This window comes from Cibotium barometz, chromosome 12 (genome assembly GCF_041138505.1).
Source record: "Cibotium barometz isolate CiBa-2024 chromosome 12, ASM4113850v1, whole genome shotgun sequence".
Classification (NCBI taxonomy): Eukaryota; Viridiplantae; Streptophyta; class Polypodiopsida; order Cyatheales; family Cibotiaceae; genus Cibotium; species Cibotium barometz.
This window is the reverse complement of record NC_141057.1, coordinates 28,140,453-28,152,466: the sequence shown is the minus strand read 5'-3', so window position 1 is coordinate 28,152,466 and position 12,014 is coordinate 28,140,453. Positions and strand designations below refer to the sequence as shown.

Here is a 12,014-nt window from a genome sequence, read left to right as displayed (position 1 = left end):
CACGCATACGGCCACAACCGAGGACGTAGCCCATCTGTTTCTCAAGCATTGGTATCCAGTTTGTGGTTTGCCTAGCACCATAACATCAAATAGAGATTCCAAGTTTACCTCGCATTTCTGGAGGGCATTATTTAAAAACTTCGGAACTAAGTTGCAATTGTCTAGTGCATTCCATCCGCAGACAGATGGCCAAACAGAAATTTATAAACAGTTGATGTTCTCAAGTCATACTGTCGTGACCAGCAGTCCAAATGGGAACATTATCTTCCATTGGTCCAAGCTATCTTGAACGACACTCATTCATCCAGTGTCGGACGGACTCCATATGAAGCAACCTTTGGTCGCCGTTTTTCTTCTCTTTTGACAAGAATGGTGTCTCCATCTTTAGAGGCTAATAAAACCACGGAAGCATTTTCCAAGATCATTGAGTCAGTCAAGGACCGCTTGACCAAAGCTCATGAAGCATATAGCAGACAGGCAAATAAGTCTAGACGAGATGTCCACTTCAAGAAAGGAGATTGGGTCTATTTGCGTATCATGAAACAAAGATTGAAACAAGTGGGCAAACGTTGTCCCAAGCTTTCATTCCGTAGTTTTGGCCCTTCTCCAATAGTCAAAATGTTAAGTGATGTCTCCATGAAGTTGAAGTTGCTAAAACCATATGTTGGTCCAGAAGTGTTTGATGTTTCAGATGAACAGCAGCCAGACGTGGTAGATGAAGCAGAAATTATTGAGCCCGAGCAGATCCTTCTTCATCGATGGAAGCATAGTTCCGATCGACGGATACGTCAGTTCTATATGAAATTCCGAGATCGAGGTACCCACGAAGCCGTATGGCTAGACGAGGAGTTCTTCCAGGAGTACCCCCAGTTCTTGGCGGACTACTTGGAAGCCATGAACCTGCCGCCAAGCTACGCAGGAGGGAATGTCACATGCACTCTGTACTCAGTGCATGGTGACAAACTAGCTCATCATTAGCAGTGCAACAGTTGTACATTATTAGAACCCAGTAGGATGATATTTGTTGTATGCCGAGACCCCATTGTATATCCTCAGTCCATAATAAGTCAGGCACGAGCTACGTAGGTCATTCCTCAGCCTTAGCGGGTCAGTCAGTCAATCAAGTCCCTTAACCCACTTGGAGAGAATCATTCATGCATGTAGAGTCAGTAGAAGCCTTAGGGTTTGCATCAAAAAGCACTCTACATCTTGCATAATATTCATTCATATGCATGTGCATCATTTAGAACATCCCAGAAGCCTTAGGGAATTTACTAGGATTTATCTGGTATTTTTCCAATATTTTATGGTATTTATTTAAGCATTTATTGTCATTTATAAACATAAAGTTTATTAAATTATGACCAGCCAACTTGACCAACCCCTATCTAGTATAAATAGGCTTGCATAGGGCTTAGTTCTACCATTCAGTCCTCAGAATCCAGGCGCCTCATATCCTCAGCCCCAGGAGCATCCCCGCCTGCAGCCATAGTCTCATCCAACCCTTGGAGCTTCTACGTTTGCTTCTCCAACCCTTGAGAACCTAGTTTTTTGCTTAGTCAGTCCTAGCAGTCCAACACAGCAGTACAGCAGTCCTTGTACCTCAACGCAGCAGTTCAGTAGATCATTCATCAGTTCAGCAGTCCCTACAGATAATAGGCACAGCCATACAGTACCTCCACAGGCCCAAGACAGCAGTTTACAACTGCGTTTATGCATCTACCTTGGCGATCAGCTGTTCATTTGCAGATCTACAGCCATACAGCAGTGCGTTTCAACCCTACAATCTGCGTTTCAGTCCAGCATCAGTTCTACAACAGGATTCTGCCTTCTTCTGTGCATCATCCATACATGCAACAGTCATCTGGTGAAGGTAACATATCATTCATAAGCATTTACAACATAGTTACATAGCTTAGAACAGTCCACCGTAGTCCTTTCTCAGCCTCAGGTGTGCAGCCCTTCCTCATGCCCTTGGGAAGAGTGCATAGACTCGAGATCAGTTCATTGAGGTGTTTCTACAGCCGTGTACAGTTCAGCCAGGCTTCCGATCCTCTGAGATCTTGCGTTTGGCTTATCTACAGTCCACAGTCATTCTCTCTAAAGTAATAAAGCAAATACAATCGCATTATCGGGATAGGGGGCCCTTCAGTAGGTAATTTGGGACCCAATCTGGTGTATAGTTCTCATCTCTCTCTCTCATATCTCTTTAAAGTTTGAAGTCATTAAAGTGGATTGCTAAACTCACGAAACTTAGGATACAGAAGACCGTGAGCATTTGTGTGACAGGATCCTCCAATACGAAGACTTCCGTTGCATATTACAAAACTTTATGCACTATTCTTGCTAAGAGCACCTAAGCTTTGATACCATAAAAGAATATGACGCAGCAGAAAGAGATAGCAAGACAAAGCACAATAGACAATGCAATAAATACACAATGGAGAGGATTCAAAATTTTTGATTATACCAAAAGGGATACAAGTGATAGTAGTGATGTCCACCCATGCGCTCTCAAGTAGAGCTTACATGGCGATCTAGACAGACTCTGGATGGAGGATGTACGAAGTGTAGAAGGGGATCAATACTCACAAGCATTAGATGCCTTAGCTCATGGCAACCATGTCCATGTATAGTACTGTAGGCGGTGTGGTAGACGCGTATACAACGAGGACGGTTACACTGCATAGACCCGGTCACCACCCGCGTATCAAGAACCTAGCCAACTGACCACCAACCACCGCCCACTAATAATGGACCTGGTACCAGAGAGAATATTCTAGGAAATATTCCTCATACTGTCGCCTCGGAGACTCCTGCCCCCGAACCCCCCAGTCAAGGTGCTTCCCCGAGCCCCACCATCATCAATGGTCACAATAATGACCCCATCGGCATCTAAGCCGGGGTTGCCACTAAAGACATGCACCATGGCTACTCCTCATAATGGGAGCCTAACAAATGTGCATTATACATCAAAGTGAGATACATGCTAAGAGGCGGGCATTGAGTGTATACTAGCAGAACGCCCCAGCCACATTCAACCGCATGATGATGCGGGTTTTCTGGGACTTGATTGGAGAGTGTGTTCATATTTTTGGATGACATACTGGTATTTTTCAACTGCGGTTGAGCAGCATGACATTGATGTGGAGAAAGTCTTGAAGTTGCTGGAAAGCAATGAGCTCTACGTCAAGATTCACTACCTTGGATACATAATCAATGCTGAGGGCATCCGACTTGATCTGACCAAGGTAGTCGAGATTGTCAATTGGGAGATACCACAGACTACATACGACATTAGATCCTTTGTGGATATATGCCAAGCACACTCCACCCACATAGAGAGATTCTCTAACCTCTTAGTGGATCTCACAGATCTACCAAAGGGTGTCAAGACTAGAAGGCAGCGGATCCGAATGACTCCACGAGTGTTGAAGGCATTCAAGAACCTCAAGGTGGCTTTGTCAGAAGCGCCTTGTCTAGCGCTTGTCTCATGGGACGAGCCGTTCCAAGTAATCACCGATGTGAGTAACATCGCAATTGGAGTTGTATTGCAACAGAATGGCCATCCAGTAGCTTACATGTCCTGTAAGTTACTGCCTGTAGAAACAAATTATCTACGATCGGAAACTCCTAGCAGTTATTCAGGCCTTGAAACATTGGAAGCATTAAACCATACAGAATCATTATCCACTGGAATGGGATGAGTCATTCTTCGCCCGATTGAACTCTGCGCTTAAAGCCTTTCTTTTATGGCCGTGAATTTGAGATTCACACTGACCATCATGCATTGCGCTGGATTCAGACAATGCCAAGTGCACAGTGGAGTGACCGTCAGTACCATTAAAGCTAAATCTTCCAGCAATTTGGTGGTATGATCGACTACCTTCCACGAAAGGCCAACCCAATGGCCAATGCTTTGAGCAGGAAGGGAACATGGACATTGATTCAAACCACTAGACTCGACCTTGTTGGTACGGGACTAGATGACATGAAGCACACATAAACGGATTTCGAGGAATTCCGTGCACAGTGGGAGCAAGCATTGGATGCCACAGGACCATGCCAGTTTTTGATACAAGATGGTTGACTTTTCTACAAAGACCGACTTTGTGTCATGAAGTCGTTCAGGGCAGCTCTTCTCCATGACACCCATGACGCCATCACTGGTGGTCACCGGGACATGAATTCAACTCTAGAGAAGTTAGAAAGACTATTGGCCAAGAATTGTTGGAGTAAAGGCATAATGCCCACCCTTATAGTGTGTACAAGCCCATAAGTTATAGTACATAGTACACTTAGTACTTTTAATGTACTAAGTGCACTATGTGTACTAGTGCAATACACATGTGTGATAGGGGAGTCACACACTCATTCCCATGAGTTGACTTATCCCCACAACTCTCTCTCTCTCTCTCCCTTGTTCTCTCTGTGTATGTCTCCCACACATGAACCTAACCCTAATTCTTCTTCTCCCATTCAAAGAATGAGGCACGATGTGTTCACTCATGTGCAACACTGTCACGTTTGTCAAAAAGTGAAAGCTTCTTGTAAGGTTGTTACAGCCTTTACCAATTCTCAAAGGACCTTTCTAGGATATATCGATGGAATTTGTCACAAATCTGCCTCCCAATCCGAGTAAGCATCGTACCCAGTGCTTAACTATTGTTGATAGATTTAGCAAATTTGTTATGCTTATTCCATGCAGAGCCAATGTGACCGCCGAAGATGTTGCCCATTTGTTCATTCGGCATTGGCACCCGATTGGCGAGATCCCTAGGACCATAATGTCACACCGAGATGCCAAGTTTACCAGTCATTTCTTGAGGGCATTGTTTGATAATTTAGATACTAAATTGAATTTTCCTAGTGCATTTTCACCCACAGATTGATGGCCAGACAAAAATCTACAACCAGTTGGCCTTTAATGTGCTGAAGTGTTATGTCCACGATCAACAAGGTAAGTGGGAATCGTATTTGCCTCTAGTTCAAGCAATTTTAAATGATTCATTTTTTCCAGCTATTGGAAGGACTCAATATGAAGCAGCGTTTGGAAGACCATTCCAATCGCTATTGAGCAGAACCTCGTCTTCAATACCTGAAGCGAACAAAATGACGGAGTCTTACCAGGAGATTTTAGAATCAATTAAAGACACGTTGGCTAAAGCACAGGAGGCCTACACTCGACAAGTCAACAAAGACCGAAGGGATATGAAGTTCTCAAGTGTTGTGGGTTCTAGACCTTTTATTGACATATTCATATTTTCTCATGTTTGAACTAGTCGTGAGGATTTCTGCAGTGGGACTGTTGTCGGCCAGCTTTAGGACATTCGGCCAACTACATGGTCTCCCTATATAATGTCCTCTTTCTCTCATCACTTGTATCCAACTCGATTCATTCATTCATAGGCACATTGTTCTACACCACTTGTTGGCTAGTATTGCCATTGTCAAAGTCTCATGCTACATAATAAGATGTTCATTGTCTGATGTCTCCCCCTCTCTGCCTCTCTCCTTCTCTCCTATGTTTGGCTTCCACATTGTGCAACTTTATCAAATTGGGTTTATCTTCGGATTATGAAGCAAAGACTGAAACACGTGGACAATTGATGCCCAAAGTTATCGCTCAGGAGCTTCGGACCATTTCCTATCCAGAGAAAGATCAATGAGGTGTCAATGAAGTTGAAGCTACCTCCGAGCTGGACTATGCACAATGTGTTCCATGTCAGTTGGCTAAAACCATATGCAAGTCCAATCCCTTGAGAAGTGAATGACGAGGTGGAACAAGATATAGTTGATGAAGCTGAGTAATGGTTCCAAAACAGATCCTTTTGCACTGCTTCAAGCATGGCTCAAGCCGAAGACAAAGATGTTCCTCACAAAGTTTCAAGATTGAGGGACTCATGAAGCAGTTTGGCTCAAGCCGAAGACAAAGATAGTTCCTCACAAAGTTTCAAGACCGAGGGACTCATGAAGCGGTTTGGCTTGACAAAGAATTCTTCAAAGACTATCTGGCTTTATTGACACACTATTAGGAGGCTATGCAACTTCCGTCAAGTTAAGCAGAAGAGGATGTCACGTGCATCCCGCACTTGGATGCCACGTGGACATATCTGAACAAGAAGATGCAGACCCTGGAGAAATCTAGGTTGTGGGGAGAATTAAGAATAGGCCGATCAATAGTGTTTAGGGGTATAAATACCCAAGGCGTAATTCAGGTCAATCATCTCATAATTCACATAGGGGCTTGTGTATTCCAAGGGCCAGGACGGCCAAGGGGAGTGCTCAGCCAAGGTGAAGAGTGCAAGTCAAGAACCAGTCTTTATTTGGAGATTTAGATCATTCTAATAAAATAAATACACCATTCATGGTGGGGGAAAAGAAGAATGTGGCGGCAGATGCATTGTCCAAAAAGCCATATGTGACTACAGTGTCAGTTGCTGCACATGGGGATTTATCTGCCATGTGTGAATTGTACCATACAAATGCTGATTTTGGGCATTTATGGGTTGATTTGATGACTGGTCGTATACATGCCTCATACGTGATCAAAGGTGACTATCTCATGAAAGATAACTGTACATGTATTGTGTCAAACATGAGGCAAAAGGTCATTGCTGAGTGCCATGCTCCTCCTTCTACAAGATAGAGGTATCATACCTACTACGTGCATGATTGAGTGCTATTTCTTTTGGCCAAGTATGCGCAAGGATATCGAGGCATATGTACGTGCATGTATCATATGCACGTACATGCATCACATGCACGTACATATACGCAAGGATATTGAGGGCTGAGGGATATGCACGTGCATGTATCACATGCCAAAAGGTCAAGTTTGACAGGCAAAAGGCTCCAGGTTTGCTTCAGTCATTGCCTATTCCCTCGCAACCATGGGAAAGTATTGCAATAGACTTTATCATGGATTTGCCTCGTACTCAACAAGGCAATGATGCTATTTGGACCACTACTCACACATTTAGCAAGCAAGCACACTTCTTGCCGGTCAAAAAGACTATTTAGCCAGAGTATAGTCAAGATATTTGTGGCACAAGTGTTCAAACACCATGGTATGCCTAAGTCCATTGTGGGGGATAGAGATCCCAAGACTACAAGCCTCTTTTGGAAAGCTGTATTTGAAAATATGGGCACGAAGCTGGACTTTTCGTTGGTTTATCACTCACGGGTGGATGCACAAAGTGAGGTAGTGAATTCAGCTATGTTGGATCCACTCAAATGCTATGCTGCAGATCAAAAAACAGCTTGGGAGAAGTACCTACGCTGGTAGAGTTTGCATAGAATAGCACAATGCATACCTCCACGAGAAAGGCCCCCTTATGGCAAAGTGATATTGCCACCCATCCTACATAGTAAGGATGAGAGCTTTGCAACAAATGAGTATGTCGGTGTTCATAAAATCGTTTGGGTTGTGTGTTGACGATTTCACTCTCAGCCTCTCTCTCGAACAGAGAATTCAATTGTAATCGTCCTTTTCTTGTATATAATGCACACAGTAGTTTAAGGACACTTGTATGTGCTGTGTGATTCTGCAACACTCTTCTCTATTTCTCTTGCACATAGACACACGTGTTCTACAGATCAAGTACACCGATGCACTACTCTCAGAATGTTTTCAATTGTAATTGTATAATGCCAGTAGCTCCCAGTCATTCAAAGCTTGTACAAGAATCAACACCCTTTTGATGATACAATACCATAAGAGAGGGAGGGGGGGCGGGCCCGACCCATCTTTGAGCCCTAGTGCAATGTTTATGGTCATGAGATCAAAATGGTTTCATCCTTCCTGCTTATGTGCGGTTAATTAAGTTAATGGTTGATCATCCCGAGATACACGCTCCCTGTTACACATACTCTGCTTGCTTGACATTTATCTGCAGAATCTCTAAGGTCAACCTTATCTCTAAGCCTTTTTTTTAAGATGATTCACATGCAAAACATAGAGGGGTTTCACATACAAGCTGTCACACACATTTAGCACTAAAAGAAAGCTCTCCTTTGCTGTCACCTTGGTGTCACCTAACAAAATCCCTTACACTCTTCAGAATGAGTGGTCCATTTACCTTTGGAAGGGCCCTCATCCAAGAATTCGACAAACCTAAGCCAGTAGATCCTCAGCCTCCAAGTGATGCATCTCCCAGCCAAGAAACTCCACAAACTGATTAGGAAGGGTTTATCTTCAATTCTAGATTTTTCCGTTTTTTTTAAACTCCAGACACTTAAGACTTTGATGGTCTCATGTTTGTACTCAGTCTCATAGATTAAGTTGGCGTCCACCAGCAGAAGTTAATAAAGCTTTCTTTCTTTCTCCCCCCCTTTTTCTTCTCATAGATATTGTTCTTTGAATGTGAGCATTTTGTATTAAAGAAGATCCTATCTTCTCCTTCTGCACTAGATTTTAGGTGGTAAGCTGTGACCTGTAAAACTGGATCATCACATGCAGCATCAACAAGTCTCCCCCTCGCAATCAAGCACAGCAAGTGTGTCTTGTGAACTAGCTCTGCAAACTCCTGCAAGAACATCACTAGGTCACAAAAAGGGAAAAGACCAATGCATATATGTGGGTTGATTTTTTCCACCTAGTGTTGTGCACTTAAAACAGTGGTGAACCTTATCTTTTGCATTAGCTCTCCTTACGATACGCTTCCCTGCTTTCTTCTCCAATGTTTCAGGGGTGTCCATGTCAACTTCAATCTTGATCTCCCCAGCCCACGGTTTATCGTCTTCTTGATCACCGCCAGCGACAGCAGCAGATCCAAGCTCCCATTCAAATCCATCATCCATATAAGACCCCCCTTCTAGAACATCTTCACCCTTCAGTCTCAAATCTTGAATCTGTTTCCGCTCCATCGGCACACACGTGTCCAGATACTTTGAAAGCATTGCCTCATCATTCTCCCCGACTTCAACCAATTCACTGCTGGCAGCTGGGATGCCACCTTTCCCAGTAGAGGAACCATACTTGACATCCACTAAAGTTGAAGCCACAGCTCCACATATCAAAGAGTTTTCACAGGGTCCACCATCATGCCTCTTGATTCGCTGATGAAACAGGTTCGCCTCTCCTTCAAGAAAAACATTTTTCCTGCCTCTTTTCTGGCAACATACACACATAGAAGTTTTCAAACAGTTGGACTGGCCTACCAATACAAAATGCCCATCTAAAAAAATGCATGATTAAAGTTTTGTTTTAATTTAGAGAAAAAATGTGGAAAGCCTTACTTGCTACAAGAGAATTTTAAGAATTTTTTTATTCAAGTTTTAAAAAAATAGAATTTTAATCGTTTGTTGTTTTACAGAGATTGTGTTGACATACACTTACTCCACTATTAGGGTTAAAACCATCCCTAACTCTCTTTGACCGCTCCTTGGATGCTGCAGCCCTCACACCAGCACGATCTAGAAGCTTGCCAACATCTTGTTTGGATGCTTCTGCTAGAGTTGCTGGAATGAAATTGATTTTCCAAAATCAATGCTTTATAACAAAAAATTCTACTCTACCAAGTAAGAATTACATAAAGAAGAAACATGTCTATCAGGGCGATCCCCCCTCCCAACATCATCGGCATTTTGATGAACATGAATCATGTGTTGTTTGACACGCACATGACTTAAGTCTTACTTCATAAACATAGAAAAATGAGTCTGGATTAAAAATTTTGTAATCAAGATGGCAGACAAGGCATAGAATATGAACGACATCATAAGGCCGCATGTATTAGCTCACACTACCATCCGGTGGCATCCCAGCAACTCTAACATGGCTTTGCCTCATTACAAACATGAGCTTAGTGGCGTGCTCCATGGCAAGATAGTGAACTGCAACCACACTACTTACAATGTTCAGGTGCAGAGCTGTTCTGACTAGAGTTTTCTTGAGAAGGAGCATGTAAGTTCTCCAAAAGGCCCTGAAAGTCTGCATTAACAGTATGAGTTTGGGAGAGTCAGCAAAACATCAGTAAAACACTACTGTTTTCTTAAGAAGGCACTAAACACACGTGAAGCATCAAAAATACATCATTGAGCCAAACTTAATTACTATAGATACCCTTCTTACATATCTGAGAACAACCTAATATAATGTCCAAGTTCTAAATTATACTCAAAGTATTGTAAGTACATATGTGTATGTATGTATGTATGTATGTATGTATGTATATTATTTATGTATTTATTTATTATACTTTGATATGCACTATTGCCCCGGTAAATGCAATTCTGCAAAATTAATAAAAGTTTTACAAAAAAATGTATTGTAGTATGCAAGAACGCAACGAAAAATGTGTTCTGATATGCAATAGTCACCTAAATACAGAGGAAAGTGGTATGCTTAATTTTCCCTCATTTATTATAATCACACAATGAATGCGTTGAGGAGAGCGCTGCAATACCTGAAGAGAGCTGGCCAGACCTTGTGTTTCTTCTGGGGTTCATTTCTGAATGAAAATTGATAATGGGTCAACTTGCAGTATCACAGAAAAACCTCTTGGGAATGCCAAAAAAAAAAACGTGGGCTCAACGTCTCAGGTCGGTCTGCACTTTAGAAAGAACTAATTTTGTCCATGATTAATGGGTTCGACTGGTTTCATACGTACTGGTCGACAAAAGTAAGGGGTGCCGGCCAGACCATGTGAGATGACAACACTCTCGCACAACCTAAGTTCCTTTAATTCCCAGGTTGCTTGCACATTATCGTCATATCCATTTCACAAGCATTTTGGTCTCCTTATCATGACTTCTTCTTCTTCTTTGAGAGAGAGAGAGAGAGATTAGTTATTATGGATGGATTAAAGCATCCCATCAAGTACAATAGGGTTCAAACTTGGGTTCCTCCCAATGGAGTGGAACACCCTCACAAACCCGACTACATCCTCAAGGAGAATTTTAAAATCTAGAAAAGCATTTATATTATTTTAAGGCAGTGCCCCTAATCTGGAGACATATGCCATGTTTAGCAACTTTGTCCTATGTCCCTGCACACGTTGTGTTCTAGTTGAAAAATTTGACATACGATGGATATTGGTATCCATTGCTTTACAATACTAACAAATCTACTCTAAATGCAAGACCACCTGCCATTTAGATCCACACCAAAATCCTTGAGTCTAGCCCTAATACTAACAAATCTAGCTCCAAATGCAAGACCACAAATCCACAAAAATTCCTTAAGTCTTATGCTTGTATGCATCCAAGCTTCATAATGCTTGGTATCGGAGGGAGTGTCTGAGGATGCCAAACAGCTTTCAAGAGAGGAAGTGGTATATCGATGAGAGAGAGCTCCCATGTGAGGACAAAATTCTAGAGATTAAGCTCAAGGAGTAGACACTACCATGCTTGGAGGTGATCCAGACAAATGGAGGACAACTCATCCTAGAGTCCATTCCAGTTTTTTAGGACATGGAAGAGTTTTTAGACTTTTCTCTCTAAACCCCTTGAGGAGGAGGAGGAGGAGATGAGTGATTTTGTAGTGGTGTCTACCATGCTAGTTAAGCATCCAAGGTAAAGGAGGTAGTTCCACTGCCCCACACTTCCCAAGGAGAGGCAATGGCATAGACATTATTGGTCTAGTAGCTCTGTTATTGGAGTTTGGACTAGTATGTAGAACAGAGAGCGAGTTTCACAAGAAGATCTGTACCAGGTTGGAGTGGTAGAGCATCAGTTGCACCCGTGCTCCAAGTTATAAGCAGGAGGGTATGTCATGTGCACACTCTCGCAAGTGTAATGTGGACATGCTTTTACCGATTCGCCAAGCTTAGAGGTCAAGTATGTGGCTGAATTTATGTGTTTGTAAGGGCTATTGTGCCAGTTTCTTATAATATTATCTACGCACCCAAACAACAGCCAAGTCTTGACAAAGTTATTAGGTTATTGTGTGAACACACATAGTTGGACATTCTTATTAGGATTGGTGTCAACTCACTAACATTAGACATTATAAATAGGAGTCTAGGCCATAGTCATATTCATTCATTGATCAATTAGGCATCATCATTGAG

The 12,014-nt window shown here is 42.5% G+C and overlaps 1 protein-coding gene across 3 annotated transcripts in view; it reads right to left on the bottom strand.

The window, feature by feature from the left end:
* The window catches only part of RAD4 (DNA repair protein Rad4 family), an 88,551-nt gene extending 77,771 nt beyond the window's left edge, over positions 1–10,780 (bottom strand). For 2 of the 3 annotated variants that reach the window (XM_086806286.1, XM_086806284.1), the window contains exons 1-5: positions 10,410–10,780; positions 9,857–9,934; positions 9,335–9,462; positions 8,629–9,114; positions 8,436–8,528 (exon numbers count right to left, since the gene is read on the bottom strand). In XM_086806286.1, the coding sequence (XP_086662412.1) occupies positions 8,436–8,528; positions 8,629–9,114; positions 9,335–9,462; positions 9,857–9,934; positions 10,410–10,452 (828 nt within the window). In that variant the 5' untranslated portion in view covers positions 10,453–10,780. The remainder of the gene's footprint in view (positions 1–8,435; positions 8,529–8,628; positions 9,115–9,334; positions 9,463–9,856; positions 9,935–10,409) is intronic. The other variant, XM_086806285.1, reaches the window with a different exon arrangement.
* Between the last annotated feature and the right edge of the window lie 1,234 nt (positions 10,781–12,014).